Source organism: Schistocerca nitens, chromosome 9 (assembly GCF_023898315.1).
Source record: "Schistocerca nitens isolate TAMUIC-IGC-003100 chromosome 9, iqSchNite1.1, whole genome shotgun sequence".
Classification (NCBI taxonomy): Eukaryota; Metazoa; Arthropoda; class Insecta; order Orthoptera; family Acrididae; genus Schistocerca; species Schistocerca nitens.
The window spans coordinates 160,248,635-160,263,625 of record NC_064622.1 but is presented as its reverse complement, the minus strand read 5'-3'; the positions used below and the strand labels follow the sequence as shown (position 1 = coordinate 160,263,625).

Below are 14,991 nucleotides of genomic sequence, written 5' to 3'. Positions count from 1 at the left end.
AACGGAGACAAAGAAAAAAACACAAGAACGGCAGAAGGGCAACAAACACATAAATGGACAAAAGAGGAGATGAAAAGCACAGGAACGCAAGAAACAGATAGAAGAGATTAAAACGACAAAACAGATAACCATGGCTGGCTGACAATGAGAACAAAAAGGGGTTGCCAGCCACTCTGCAGCACATCAAAAACTCCACCGTAAAAGCACTAGGGTGGAGGGCACAGAGCGACTTAAATCAAATGATAAAACCCACCCTTTTGAATAAAGCGTAGAACTAAATGAGCCGATGAGGCGTTGTCAGATAAAATTAGCGTCAACAAGTCCGGTAACCGAAGATTTCGTCGCAGGGCAGTCAAAGTGGCACATTGCACCAGAATATTGGCCACTGTCAACCGGGAGCCACGTTGGCACTGAGGCGGGTCTTCACGGCGCAGGAGGTAGCCGTGGATCGCCCAAGCCTGGCCAATGCGGAGCTGGCAGAGAACCACAGAGTCCCTGCGAGAGACCAGAAGGGAGGACTGCCACACATTCGTAGTCTCCTTAATGGCACTCTGTTTGTGGTACATACAGAGACTATGTCATTCCGTCTCGTAAAGCCAAAAACCTGGCGGCTTAAAAAAGAAAGCAGGTCAGTTATTTGATTGCCGATCTCCATAAAAGGTTTCCGTGTAGCCTCTTTGGCCAGCCTGTTAGCAAGTTCGTTGCCTGGGATGCCGACGTGTCCTGGGGTCCACATAAACAAATTGAACGACCGGACCGTTCCAGGGCATAGATGGACTCCTGGATGGACGCTACCAAAGGATGACGAGGGTAGCACTGGTCGATAGCTTGTAGGCTGATCAAGGAGTCAGTACACAGAAGAAACGACTCCCCAGGGCATGAACGGATGTGCTCAAGAGCACTAGATGTAGCCATCAGCTCTGTAGTGAAAATACTGCAGCCATCAGGCAAGGAATGCTGTTCAATATGTCCTCCATGGACATATGCGAAGCCGACGTGACCAACAACCATCGAGCCGTCGTCGGTATAAACCACTTCACGGCCTCGGTACATGTCAAGAATCGAGAGGAAGTGACAGCGATGGGCCGCGGGGTGAACTGAGTCCTTTGGGCCATGTGAAAGGTAAAGGCGAAGCCGCGGCCTAACAATAGACCATGGAGATGTAAGCGAATGGAGCTCGAGTATAGGTAGTAAAGGCAAGGACTCCAGATAGAAGAGATCGGACGCGAACTGCAATTGTAAGGCCTGAACTGGGCAGCCGATGCGGGAGATGACCGCCGTGGGTGGAAAAAGGAGACGGTAATTCGGATGCGCAGGAGAACTACGAACGTGTGCAACGTAACTGGCATGCAGTTGTGCACGCCTGTCCTGCAGTAGAGGGACTCCAGCCACCTACAGCACGCTGGTCACCGTACTCGTCCTAAAAGCTCTCGTTGCTAGTCGAACGCCACAGTGGTGCGCTGGGTCGAGTAAACGCAACACTGAGGGTGCCGCCGAACCATAAACCAGACTCCCATAGTCATGGCTGGATTGAACAAGGGCTCTGTAGAGCTGCAGCAGCGTAGAGCTATCTGCACCCCAGTTGGTGTTGCTAAGGCAGCGAAGGGCATTGAGGTGGTACCAGCACTTCCGCTTAAGCTGGCGAAGTTGAGGAAGCCGACTCCACTACAGTGAGGGGATCGCCAGTAAGGTAAAGTTCTGGTTCCGGATGAACGGTACGACGGCAACAGAAGTGCGTAACACACGACTTTGCGACTGAAAATTGGAAGCAGTGGGCTAGAGCCCATGACTGCGGCCTGCAGAAGCCGCTCAGCAACACCAGTACTGGTGGAGCAGTACGAAATGCAGAAGTCGTCTACAGACAGACGTCCCTACAGCTGCTGCTAGACCGTTAATGGCCACTAAAAAAAGAGATACACTCAGTACAGAACCCTGCGGGACCCCATTCTCCTGGATATGGGGGGGGGGGGGGGGGGGACTATAGGAGGCACCAACTTGGAAAGTACAAAGCGACAGGAAGTTCTGGATAAAAATCGGAAGTGGGCCTCGGAGACCCTACTCATATAATGTGGCAAGTATATGATATAAATAAAAAAAGACGGCGACAAGTTGTTGGCGTCTGCAAAAGGCTGTTCAGATGGAAGACTCGAGGGACACAAGGTTATCAGTGGTAGAGCAACCCAGTAGGCCACGTGACTTCAGGACCCAACCCAAACGCCGACACACCATACGTTCCAGTAGCTTACAAAGAACGTTGGTGAGGCTGATGAGCCAATATCTATCCACATCGATCGGGTTTTTGCTGGTTTTGAGCATTGGTATTATGGTGCTCTCCCGGCAGTGCGATAGAAAGACGCCATCGCACCTGATCCAGTTGAAGATCACGAGGAAATGTAGCTTGTAGTCAGATGAGAGATCTTTAATCATCTTACTGTGGATCCGATCTGGCCCAGCAGCTATGTCGCGGCAATGTGCAAGGACCCTGAGGAGCTTCCACCCTGTAAACGGGAAGTTATAGGGTTCAATGTGGCGTGTAGTGAACGAGAGGACTTTTCCTACCATCCTCCACTTGAGAGTGCGAAAGGCAGGGCGGTAATTTTCTGACACAGAGGCGCGAGCGTACTGCTCAGCAAAGTGCTCGGTAATCGCGTTTGCGTCGGTAGAAAACACGCCATTTTCGTTAACACTGGGAACGCCTGCTGGGGTTTGGCATCCAAAAACTTGTCTGATTTTTGCCCAGACTTGGGAAGGTGACGTATGGGACCCAATGGTGGAGACGTATCTCTCACAGCACTACTGTTTCCGTCTTTTGATAAGCTGGCGAACACGGGCATGGAGCTGTTTAAAGGCTGTGAGGTGCTCCAGAGAAGGGTGCCACTTATGCCGCTGTAGAGCTCGCTGACGCTCCTTAATTGCCTCAGTGACTTCCAGTGACCACCAAGGGACTGTCTTTCGCCAGGGGCACCCTAAACAACGAGGGGTCGCGCTTCCCGCCGCAAAAACGATCGTTGTAGTTACCTGCTCAACCACCACATCGATATTACCATGTCGGGGAGATTCAACGGTGACAGCAGAGGTAAAGGCTTCGCAGCATGCATTGTTGAAGACCCATCTGGACTGGCGTCCGTGGGCCTGACGCCAGGGCAGTGACGGGAAGATGGGGAAGTAGCCACTACCACACAGGTCGTCATGTGTTCTACAGTAGATAGGTGGGAAAGGCCAGGACTGCAAACCGAGAGATCAATGGCCGAATATGTGCCATGTGCCACACTGGAATGTTTGGAGGCACCTGTATTTAAGAGGCAGAGGTCGAGATGTGACAGTAAATTTTCGACATCTCTGCCTCAGTCAGTAAGAACAGTGCTACCCCACAAGGAGTTATGAGCATTAAAATCTCCCAAAAGTAGGAAATGATTAGGAGTTGATCAATCAGTGCAGCAATTACGTTCAGGGGTACTGGGGTACTGCACTATCTGGAGCAAGATATACGTTGCAGACAGTTATTTCCTCCGTCGTCCTTAGCCACAGCTTCAAGAGGGGTTTGAAGGGGCACAGGTTCACTGCATACTGACTTTAGGACATAGACACAAACTCTACCTCACACTCTACTACAATCGCTACGGTTCTTGTAATATTCCCTATAGCCATGGGGGGCAGGGGTCCACATTTGTGGGAACCAAGTTTCTTGAAGGGCAATGAAGAAAGCAGGTGTAAAGATTAACAATTTCCATAGCTCAGCCAGGTGGTGGAAGAAACCGCAATTCGACTGAAGGATTACGTTATCGTGAGGCTGGGAAGGCATGAAGCTCGAAGGGAGGCAGGCTATGCCCCAGGGTCACCGATTGAGTATTTGTAGCCATTTATTTCGTGGACAAGGCATCAGTGAGATCCAGGTCCACAGGGGACGCTAAGATATCCACCGCATCCTCATATACAGAGTTTATAGGAAGTGGTTGTGTTGGGGCCACCAGAGGGTCCTCTTTCTTAGCAGACTTCTTAGTTTGCTTGCTCTCTCGCTTCTCTATAGGGGCTTGCTGCGAAGATTTCTCCAAAGCAGTTTCAGGCATGGCGGAAGACCATGAAGCTCTTCGTCCAGCAACTTTTGGCTCCTTGAGCCAGTGGCGAGTGTCCGCCGTGGCATTAGTGGAGACCTTGGGAGAGAGGGCCCCAAAGGCTCCCTTCCACACAAGAGGAGCCAGAGGAGGCTGTTGCTTCTCCGGCAAGGAGAAGGGACCGATGTCCCACATTTTGGGGGACCTTGCTCCCAAACTAGGTGCTTTGAGAGCAATGGAGGAAGATTTTCCCCCCTACCACCAAGGGAGTGGATGTATTCTGGTGGCTTGGAGGGTCCACTGTTTGTGGCACAGAGAGAGGAAACACTGGAACTTGGGACGGCGATGGTGACATAGCTGCAGCACATGTCGACGCCAGCTCAATGGGGTGTAATCTTTCAAATCTACATGTAGCCTCTGTGTAAGTCAACCAGTCCAGGGTCTTGTACTCCATGACTTTCCGCTCCTTTTGGAGTACTGGGCAATCTGGCGAGCAGGGGGAGTGCTCTCCACAGCTGATGCAAGTGAGGTGGCCCACATGGAGTATCGGGATGTAGTGGACGTCCGCAGTCTCGACTTGTGGTGCTGGAAGTGCAGCAGAAAGACATGTACCCGAACTTTCAGCACTTAAAGTACCACATTGGTGGAGGGTTCAAATGGTTCAAATGGCTCGGAGCACTATGGGACTTAACATCTGTGGTCATTAGTCGTCTAGAACTTAGAACTACTTAAACCTAACTAACCTAAGGACATCACACACATCCATGCCCGAGGCAGGATTCGAACCTGCGACCGTAGCGGTCGCGCGGCTCCGGACTGAGCGCCTAGAACCGCTAGACCACCGCGGCCGGCATTGGTGGAGGGCATATGGTTTAACGTCACAGCGGTAAACCACCACCTTGACCTTTTCAGGCAATGAATCACCCTCAAGGGCCAAGATGAAGGCACTGATGTCAATCCTGTTGTCTTTGGGTCCCCTGTAAGCGCGACGGATGAAATGAACAACCTACCATTCTAAATTGGCGAGGAGCTCGTCGTCAGACTGCAAGAGGTCGCCATGGAAAAAATCCCCTGGACCATGTTGAGGCTTTTATGGGGAGTGACGGAAACAGGAATATCACCCAGCTTGTCACAGGCGGGTAAAGCTCGGGATTGGGCTGGCGATGCTGTCTGAATCAAGACTGCGTCGTTTCGCATCTTTGACAGAGGGTCACTTCTCTATACTTATCCTCAAGGTTTTTAACCAAAAATTGAGGCTTCGTAGATAGAAAGGAGTCCCCATCAGTTCTGCTACATACCAAAAACAGAGGCGAATATGGCTCTTTCTGTTCTGTAGCCCTACGTTCCTCGCATGGTGTAGCGAGGGGCGGAAAACGATTTAGGGTCCTAGCTGCCGGCATTGTATTCCGTCTTGCCCTTCTTAGAGACTGCTGGTGCCGTACAGTTACCAGCAACATATGACTTAGTCCGCTCCATTGCGGGTTATCCACCCTCATGCCACCCACTCCGATCAGGGGCTCTTCCCACAGGCGCCACCCAGTCACAGAAAACGCCAACTGGCACGACGGCTGTTGCTGGGAGTCCTGATGCCCCAGGAAGACAGGCATTTACTCTTTGGCATATTTGGGGAGTTAGCAGCTCATGCATCAGCAGTGTGATCCCTGTGTTGCAAGGGGCTACCACCAAAAGGGTGCATGACGGTCCCGCCACAACGGACTGGCTACCGTGCTGGATATTGGGCGCAGAAAAATCCAATATTATCATGGGGACGAAAGACGACAAGAGACAACGGAAGAAGATGACATACACCAGAAAGTATCCTTGCTCAAATAGTTGAATCGCAGGTGGGGATGCAAAGCCATGACAAGAGATTCGGGAGATCAAATCTAAGAGCGCTATGGATAACTCGTGCACCACGTAAGGCGTCTTTCCCCATATGGCCAGCACTTCTGCAGAATTTTGGAAGTGTAAGGTCAAACCATAAAATGGGTCGTGAACTCAAAGGGCCGAAAAGTGTGAGACTCCTTTTAGTCGTCTCTTACGACAGGCCTATTTTAACCCCTGGACCCGCAGGGGGTGAAGTCATGATTATATGAAATAAGTGAATACTAACTTACAGTCAAATGGCCGAAATTTCATTCAAGAAAATCGCAGGTATTTGTATGAGTGACTCACTGGTAACATATCATCGATATACTTAGTTCTTTTTTAATTTTGTGGAATATACAAATTTCCTTTTTTGAACATATAAAACAAGGTGCCTTGCTATGCGGCACCTTGATATCAAGATCTGACCGAATATCTGTGCACCTTTTTTCAGTCCGTGCTTCATTATGGATAACTGTGTCATTTGTGAAAAGTCTTAGGTTACTTATAATATTGTCTTCAAGGTCATTAACGTACAATATGAACAGCGAGGTTACCAACACGCTTCCCAGTGTCACACCAGATGTTACCGGTACGTCTGTCGATAACGCTTCATTCAGGATAACATGCTGCGTCCTGGCAAAGAACCATCTATCCAGTCACAAATTTCGTTTAGTTTTCCCTACCAAATATGATTACACCCAGTACAAACTGGCCATGAGAAAAGCTTTATTGAACTTGGGATTGGCTGTATACCCCATTCATATACTGAGTTGACAAAAACAGAATGTGGTACCTACTCAAGAACCTTCAACGTCGCAGTGCGTCAGCAATCGATAGTTAATATATTAAAAAACTAGAAACCCGCCTCGATTGCGTAAAAAGCACCTAGTGTTAACCTAGGTTAACCATAGTTTACGGCGCGTCATGGCCCATCGAACATAGGCCGGTGTGACGTGGAGGTTACACCATTAAGTTAAGTAGTGGTTTAGACTTTGTACACATGTACTGTTTGTGTTTTCCCTTTTATTCGTTTATAAATGTATAGCTATTGTGTTCGTTTAATCATTGACAAAGGTCTTCTTAGGTACTTGTGGGTTTTATTTTTCTGAAGAAGGTGTAGTTATCTACGCCTAAACCTAGGTTAACACTAGGGGCGTTTTACGCAATCGAGGCGGGTTTCTAGTTTTTTAATATGGTACCTACTCACTTCTCTTCTAGGCACCAGTGACCTATTCAGCCTAGGCCAGGGGAGTGATTTCGAATGGCTCATGAGACTGTTCAACTACGGAATCTCGTCGTGCGAAGTTTTCCTACAACAGGAAAACGTACAGCAGCTCTTCGAATCCGACCGCGAGTTCGACGTCATCATCATCGAGACGTTCTTCAACGACTGCCTGACGGCGCTGGCGCACAAGTTCCGGGCTCCCGTCATCGCCATCTCGACGCTGGTGGGCACCGTGTGGATGAGCGACATGATGGGCAGCCCGTACCCGCTGTCCTACGTCGCCGAGCCCTTCCTGTCCTACACGGACCGCATGCCCTTCTGGCAGCGGATTCACAACGCGGCCTTCGCGACGTACGCGCGACTGGTCCGCCGGCTGTACTACGCGCCCCGGCAGGACGCCCTGGTGCGCAGACGCGTGGCCGGCCCTGCGCTGCCGAGCGTACTGGACATCGAGAGGAACACCTCGCTGCTCTTCCTCAACAGCCATCCCAGTCTGCACTTCCCGCGCCCGCTGGCGCCCAACGTCATCGAGATCGGAGGCATGCACGTCTGTTCCCCTCGCGCACTCCCACAGGTAAGTACTAGCAAGACGTAATGTCCCGTCTGATGCACTGTGGCAGGGCTACTGCACGTGAGCGGCACACGTTGCGCGCTGTTCCCACTTTCCACCGTCGTCGAAGCGACTTTACTGCACGATGAGGTGGAAACGTCCACGTCGGGAGACTCTCTTTTGCCTAACAGTTTCAGTCTTCTCTTTCCGTTGAGATGTAAATGACTATTACTCATTGCTGGCTTTACTTCACGTAAACATTTAAAACTTTTATGCTTAAGATTCCGTACTGCAAGAGCCGCCCTCCAGAGATGTTTCACTGTAGCCGGAAAGTCGATAGATGGTAGTACAAGGGACATACTGCATCACTGGCCACGCTTTCCCACCCGAGTTTTGCAATAATTAAGCAGGTTCGTCGTTGAATTGACTTAGTGTGTCGCCGCCTAAAAATTCTTGCTATCTGTTATGTGGAGATGCTCTCGTGGTTTTGTGTTTGCTTGCAGAGCCGTAGCAGCAGCGTCGGTTTCTGAAAGTGTAATATTACTGCCTATGGTTTACGTAAAGAACAGACACGAAGTTTTTTTGTGCAGATAGTTTTTACACAGGACGCCATTGTGGTGCGTTTATTTAGGAAGCACCGTAAAGTGATCTCGTTCACATTGTTTATAAGCTAACTGTTAACAGTACGAGAGCGTGGTCTGCCGCATGACTAGATCGAAAGGCATCCTATCGACGACTGCAGACTATGGCACACAGTCTGTAACTTGCGCGTACAGTCGGTATTGTTCGTACATCTTCGTTTATGCCAAAGTTATTGATTTATTTATTAATATCAACGTTTCCTGGCATTATAAAGTTGCTGAAATACAGTATTTATAATCCATTGACGCCTTCTAATGTCTGACTGCCAGAAGCTAACTTTTGTTAGCAAATATTTATTAATAACAAGTACTTGATTCGCTCTAGAATGATTGTAGATGTAGATGATTGTAGATGTATCTCTTTGCTGGGCTGGCGTAACGAGCGATTTATGCATCGATACCTCATCCTACTGGCTTGAAAAGTGCCAGATGGCCAAGCGCCTCTGCTAGCCAGCATGGAAATCTACCGCTCTCTCCTTACTCAGTACGTACTGCAGGGCTGAAACATTCGCTTCATGTATATGAAACAGCAAAACTGGAAATAAAATTAAATGCGCTCTTATCTGCAAATAAGGGGTGCCTGACAGTACCTCAGTTGGTTAAAGATCACGTTGTCTGTCTGCCTGTCTGTCCCTCTACAGGGTGTTACAAAAAGGTACGGCCAAACTTTCAGGAAACATTCCTCACACACAAAGAAAGAAAATATGTTATGTGGACATGTGTCCGGAAACGCTTACTTTCCATGTTAGAGCTCATTTCATTACTTCTCTTCAAATCGCATTAATCATGGAATGGAAACACACAACAACAGAACGTACCAGCGTGACTTCAAACACTTTGTTACAGGAAATGTTCAAAATGTCCTCCGTTGGTGAGGATACATGCATCCACCCTCCGTCGCATGGAATCCCTGATGCGCTGATGCAGCACTGGAGAATGGCGCATTGTATCACAGCCGTCCACAATACGAGCACGAAGAGTCTCTACATTTGGTAACGGGGTTTCGTAGACAAGAGCTTTCAAATGCCCCCATAAATGAAAGTCAAGAGGGTTGAGGTCAGCAGAGCGTGGAGGCCATGGAATTGGTCCGCCTCTACCAATTCATCGGTCACCGAATCTGTTGTTGAGAAGCGTACGAACACTTCGACTGAAATGTGCAGGAGCTCCATCGTGGATTAACCAGATGTTGTACTTGTAAAGGCACATGTTCTAGCAGCACAGGTAGAGTATCCCGTATGAAATCATGATAACGTGCTCCATTGAGCGTAGGTGGAAGAACATGGGGCCCAATCAAGACATCACCAACAATGCCTGCCCAAACGTTCACAGAAAATCTGTGTTGATGACGTGATTGCACAATTGCGTGCGGATTCTCGTCAGCCCACACATGTTGATTGTGAAAATTTACAATTTGATCATGTTGAAATGAAGCCTTATCCGTAAAGTGAACATTTGCACTGAAATGAGGATTGACACATTGTTGGATGAACTACTCGCAGAAGTGTAGCCGTGGAGGCCAATCAGCTGCTGATAGTGCCTGCACACGCTGTACATGGTACGGAAACAACTGGTTCTCCCGTAGCACTCTCCATACAGTGACGTGGTCAACGTTACCTTTAAACTCTTTTCTGTTTATTTTGTTTTATTATTATTATTATTATTATTTGCATAACAACGCATATACGAAAAGAGCCGCGAAATACCTTTTAGTAATGCTGTGCCATGAAGTTCTGTATAATCATTAATTCTCAACAAAACAGAATATATTGTATTCTTATTGTTCTGTATCTGGCTTTCTATTAAAGGAACATTTTTCGTTACTGTAACTCACTATAAAACTCAACATATCTTCCCTACTTTATAGTTATTGAAAATGTTAATGAAAATTACTTTGTTATGAATACTCATGTTACAGTTCGCAATGATTGTTCAACAACAAAATTTTGCAGTGGATTTTTGTTATCAGTAAAACACCAATAAGTACCACGACTAGCACAAGAACATGAGACTATTATCGGAGAAAAATACGTTTTTTACTATAAGGTTAGCCAGACCAGAACTAAGCACAGCAAGATTCCTATTATATTACGAAGGTAAATTATCTTTTTTGTACTGTTAGTAATATATTATCAGCAGCCCGCGTCAACCTGTAAAACACATCATAAAATCTGCTGCTCTGCTCTGCAAGTCCGGAAGCTGAAAGAAATAATTTTATTTCTTTATTACCTTCCCGCTTCTTTGCGGTATGATAGATTTCATTTAATGCAGTTTGAATACGCCGCGGCAGCGGCTCGTTCGTTCGTAGCACAACTCTGCACCACGGATAATATTTAAATAACTGAAAATGTCTTAAAGGGATGGGATAATATGCCAAGCAAGCTACTACAAATAATAATGCAAGGTTTCATTAAATAATTCTATTCAAAACATTTAAATATGTTAATTATTACACACCTCTAAAATGAGTACGTAATGGCGTACATCTCTCAGTCTCGACAAAAGAATGCTACGTTAGCATACAATACAACGTCACAGGCTATCCTACTCACGTAACTCCAAGAAGAAGACAGAGAAATTAATGTTCGTTCTGTATTATTTATACTAGTTGCATATTCTCATCTTTGTTTGATATTTATCGTCTGTGGCGGTTTCAGTACTCGCCGACACAGATATTATCTAAAATAAATAATAAAAAAGTACATAATTCCATACAATAACAAAACATGATACACAATGTTTTCTCTTTATCACATAATATGTCTTTTGCTAAGAGACGTTACAATGCCCCCTGGCAGCAATTGACTAACGTTAAGAATGTTCGGCAATATGCTGCCACTAACGTCCGTTTTGTCATTGTCTGTCACCTTATTTGGAATATTCACTGTTCACTTCTTTGCTCTTTTGCACTATAGTTTTAATTACACTCTTTATAGTTTTCTCACACTTTGCGAGGTGACCGTAAACCTAGTCCCAGGGTCATTACAGTTTTCGGGCTCCCCTCGGGCGGTCAGAAAACCTGGGAAAACTGCGCCGGAGCCATGGTCATCTCGCCTGGTTTGTCTTAACACACAGTTTGATTGTTCATCAAAAAAGGTTGGACTTTATCCAATGTTCACGGATAACAAAGGTTATTTATGACAAAATGTTAAACCTTTAGTCTCCTTGTTAAAAATGTACCTTCTACACTCTTTCACATTTGTGTTCTGTGTCACACTGAAAGTCAATCATTAAACAGTTTTACAGTAATGTAATGGATTCGAATCCTGCCTCGGGCATGGATGTGTGTGATGTCCTTAGGTTAGTTAGGTTTAACTAGTTCTAAGTTCTAGGGGACTAATAACCTCAGCAGTTGAGTCCTATAGTGCTCAGAGCCATTTGAACCATTTTTTTTGTAATGGATTGTCTCTACACTTACTGACGACAAATGTTCTACCATGGCATAATATGCCATAATATGTCTTTTGCTAAGAGACGTTACACCTTGTACAGCAGCAACTTCTCTGATGTTGACATTAGGGTTATCGTCAACTGCACGAAGAATTGCCTCGTCCATTGCAGGTGTCCTCGTTGTTCTAGGTCTTCCCCAGTCGCGAGTACAGTACATACTGACGAAACTAAAATGAACTATAGCATGGAAATTAAGCATTTCCGGACACATGTCCACATAACATCTTTTCTTTATTTGTGTGTGAGGAATGTTTCCTGAAAGTTTGGCCGTACCTCTTTGTAACCCCTGTATATGTCTGTTCCACTATTACAGTCTACAGTCCCTTTGGCGGTGTGAAACGTTTATGGTTCTAAGTCAATTAAATCAAAAGACAGAGCTATTTGTGTCTCACCGATTTTCATTATGGTTTCCATTCCGAGACCAATCTCACGCTATTTTCCGAATAGTCCTCGTATTTTGATACTGGCAAACTCACTCATCAAAATCAATAGGATATTTCCTGTTTACCAATTATCATGAAATTTGACAAGCAAGGTTTCACGGTACAAGTAAAGGAAAAATCCTTAGTTGTTTATTCATAATTATGTCAGTTAAAAATAATTTTATGCCGTTTTCTTGTCGTCGATTAAGACCCCTCTTTCTTAGGAACAGGTAGAGGTTTTAAGTTGAAATTTATATCGTTTACTATGGTCTATGGTCTCTTGGTAGAGCAAAACATTTAACATTCTAAGTAAATTCAGTCAAAAGATACGGTCATCTATTGGTCAGATCCCTAAGTTTTTAGACAAATGTAACATTAGACTGGTTTGCAGAGCAAGAAAGAAAATATCTCAAGTCCTCAGATCTGTAAAGGATAAACGCCCTACTGTGTTAGCATTTAGCATAACTGTCTCGATTTCAACTACAAAGAGGAACGTTACTACACGTCTGAAGGAAACAAAAGTCTTTTCCCACAAGGAGAAGTAGAAAAACCAGTCATAGCAGGTTATGCACTTCAGTTAAAAAGTCATGAAGTAAAGTTTTCTGAAATCAAAATGATATCTACAATGACGACAGAATAGAGAAATTCATGAGACGTAATGGTGTATGGACAGTAGCTCTACAGACTCTATAAATAAGTTTTATTTTTGACAGACTCAAGTTTTATCTTTGGCAGACGACAGGTCGATAATGAAGTTTTATCTCGGACAAGGATTATCTCTGTCGATCACGTTAAATTTCTATCATGACCCTGTTTGACAGTGCTTATGCCACACTGGGCCATCCGCAACGTCAGTCGGCAAGATTCAGCGGAACCAGCAGCACGTTTGAAGGTGCCTAACATGGTTCAGGACGATACGTAAGAAACGAAAATGTGACGTGCACCATGAACATACAACCCACAAGATAATCAGCAATCTAAATCAAGCTTTTCAGTTAACTGTAACACAGGTTTCGGCTTGAGAATTGACGATGATCTAATTCAGCCGAAACATGTACTTACAGTAAAACTAAAAGCGTGTCCTAGACTGTTTTGTTTACGAATTTATAAAGCGAGATAACTGTTGAGTAATTTAAAACTTTCACGGGGTATAGGCTGTTCTTCGAAATTTCAGACGGTCGGAAGCCAGTAACTTCCTGCCACGATATTTTCGCGCACAGTTTTCTGAGTACTTCGTATATTTTCGCGGAAACATTTCTGCTAAATCGTAGGTAAACTTTCCATGTAAACGGGCAGACTAAAATAAAAACATAAGGTAAAAGTGATGTTTAGTCGTTCGTCACAAATCTCGGCGCTTCTGGGATAGGTCGAAGAAGACTTAGGCCTGCAGAAGGCGGGTGTTCATTTCATAAAATTCCATGTGAGTTTGGGAAATCATAATAGGGGAAACCATTCTCACTGTTGAGGAGTGCATCGTGGAGCACCAGCGGCTTAGTCACCACCTCCAACTCAGCAACCCAATATCAACGAAAATCGTATTTCTGATGGTCATATGATGATATTTTTTTTTTTTTTTGGTCATCAGTCTACTGACTGGTTTGATGCGGCCCGCCACGAATTCTGTACCTGTGCTAACCTCTTCTTCTCAGAGTAGCACTTGCAACCTACGTCCTCAATTATTTGCTTGACGTATTCCAATCTCTGTCTTCCTCTACAGTTTTTGCCCTATACAGCTCCCTCTAGTACCATGGAAGTCATTCCCTCATGTCTTAGCAGATGTCCTATCATCCTGTCCCTTCTCCTTATCAGTGTTTTCCACATATTCCTTTCCTCTCCGATTCTGCATAGAACCTCCTCATTCCTTACCTTATCAGTCCACCTAATTTTCAACATTCGTCTATAGCACCACATCTCAAATGCTTCGATTCTCTTCTGTTCCGGTTTTCCCACAGTCCATGTTTCACTACTATACAATGCTGTACTCCAGACGTACATCCTCAGAAATTTCTTCCTCAAATTAAGGCCGGTATTTGATATTATTAGAGTTCTCTTGGCCAGAACTGCCTTTTTTGCCATAGCGAGTCTGCTTTTGATGCCCTCCTTGCTCCGTCCGTCATTGGTTATTTTACTGCCTAGGTAGCAGAATTCCTTAACTTCATTGACTTCGTGACCATCAATCCTGATGTTAAGTTTCTCGCTGTTCTCATTTCTACTACTTCTCATTACCTTCGTCGTTCTCCGATTTACTCTCAAACCACACTGTGTACTCATTAGACTGTTCATTCCGTTCAGCAGATCATTTAATTCTTCTTCACTTTCACTCAGGATAGCAATGTCATCAGCGAATCGTATCATTGATATCCTTTCACCTTATATTTTAATTCCACTCCTGAACCTTTCTTTTATTCCCACCATTGCTTCCTCGATGTACAGATTGAAGAGTAGGGGCGAAAGGCTACAGCCTTGTCTTAGACCCTTCTTAATACGAGCACTTCGTTCTTGATCGTCCACTCTTATTATTCCCTCTTGGTTGTTGTACAAAGTGTATATGATCCGTCTCTCCCTATAGCTTACCCCTACTTTTTTCAGAATCTCGAACAGCTTGCATCATTTTATATTGTCGAACGCTTTTTCCAGGTCGACAATGAAACAAAAATGGTGGGTCATACTTTATTATCGGTGAATCAATGGAAATACGGTTGTCTGAGGCCCTTATAAATAGTGGCGGAGGTTTTCAGTTAAATACTGTGCGGAATCCTGTAATATAAAAGCTTTGTGCGCTACG

General features: G+C 45.5%; 1 protein-coding gene across 1 annotated transcript in view; it reads left to right on the top strand.

Moving 5' to 3' along the window:
* The window catches only part of LOC126204069 (UDP-glycosyltransferase UGT5-like), a 251,477-nt gene that overhangs the window by 215,786 nt on the left and 20,700 nt on the right, over positions 1-14,991 (top strand). The window contains exon 3 of the mRNA XM_049938490.1: positions 7,140-7,720. Coding sequence (XP_049794447.1) covers positions 7,140-7,720 — 581 coding nt within the window. The remainder of the gene's footprint in view (positions 1-7,139; positions 7,721-14,991) is intronic.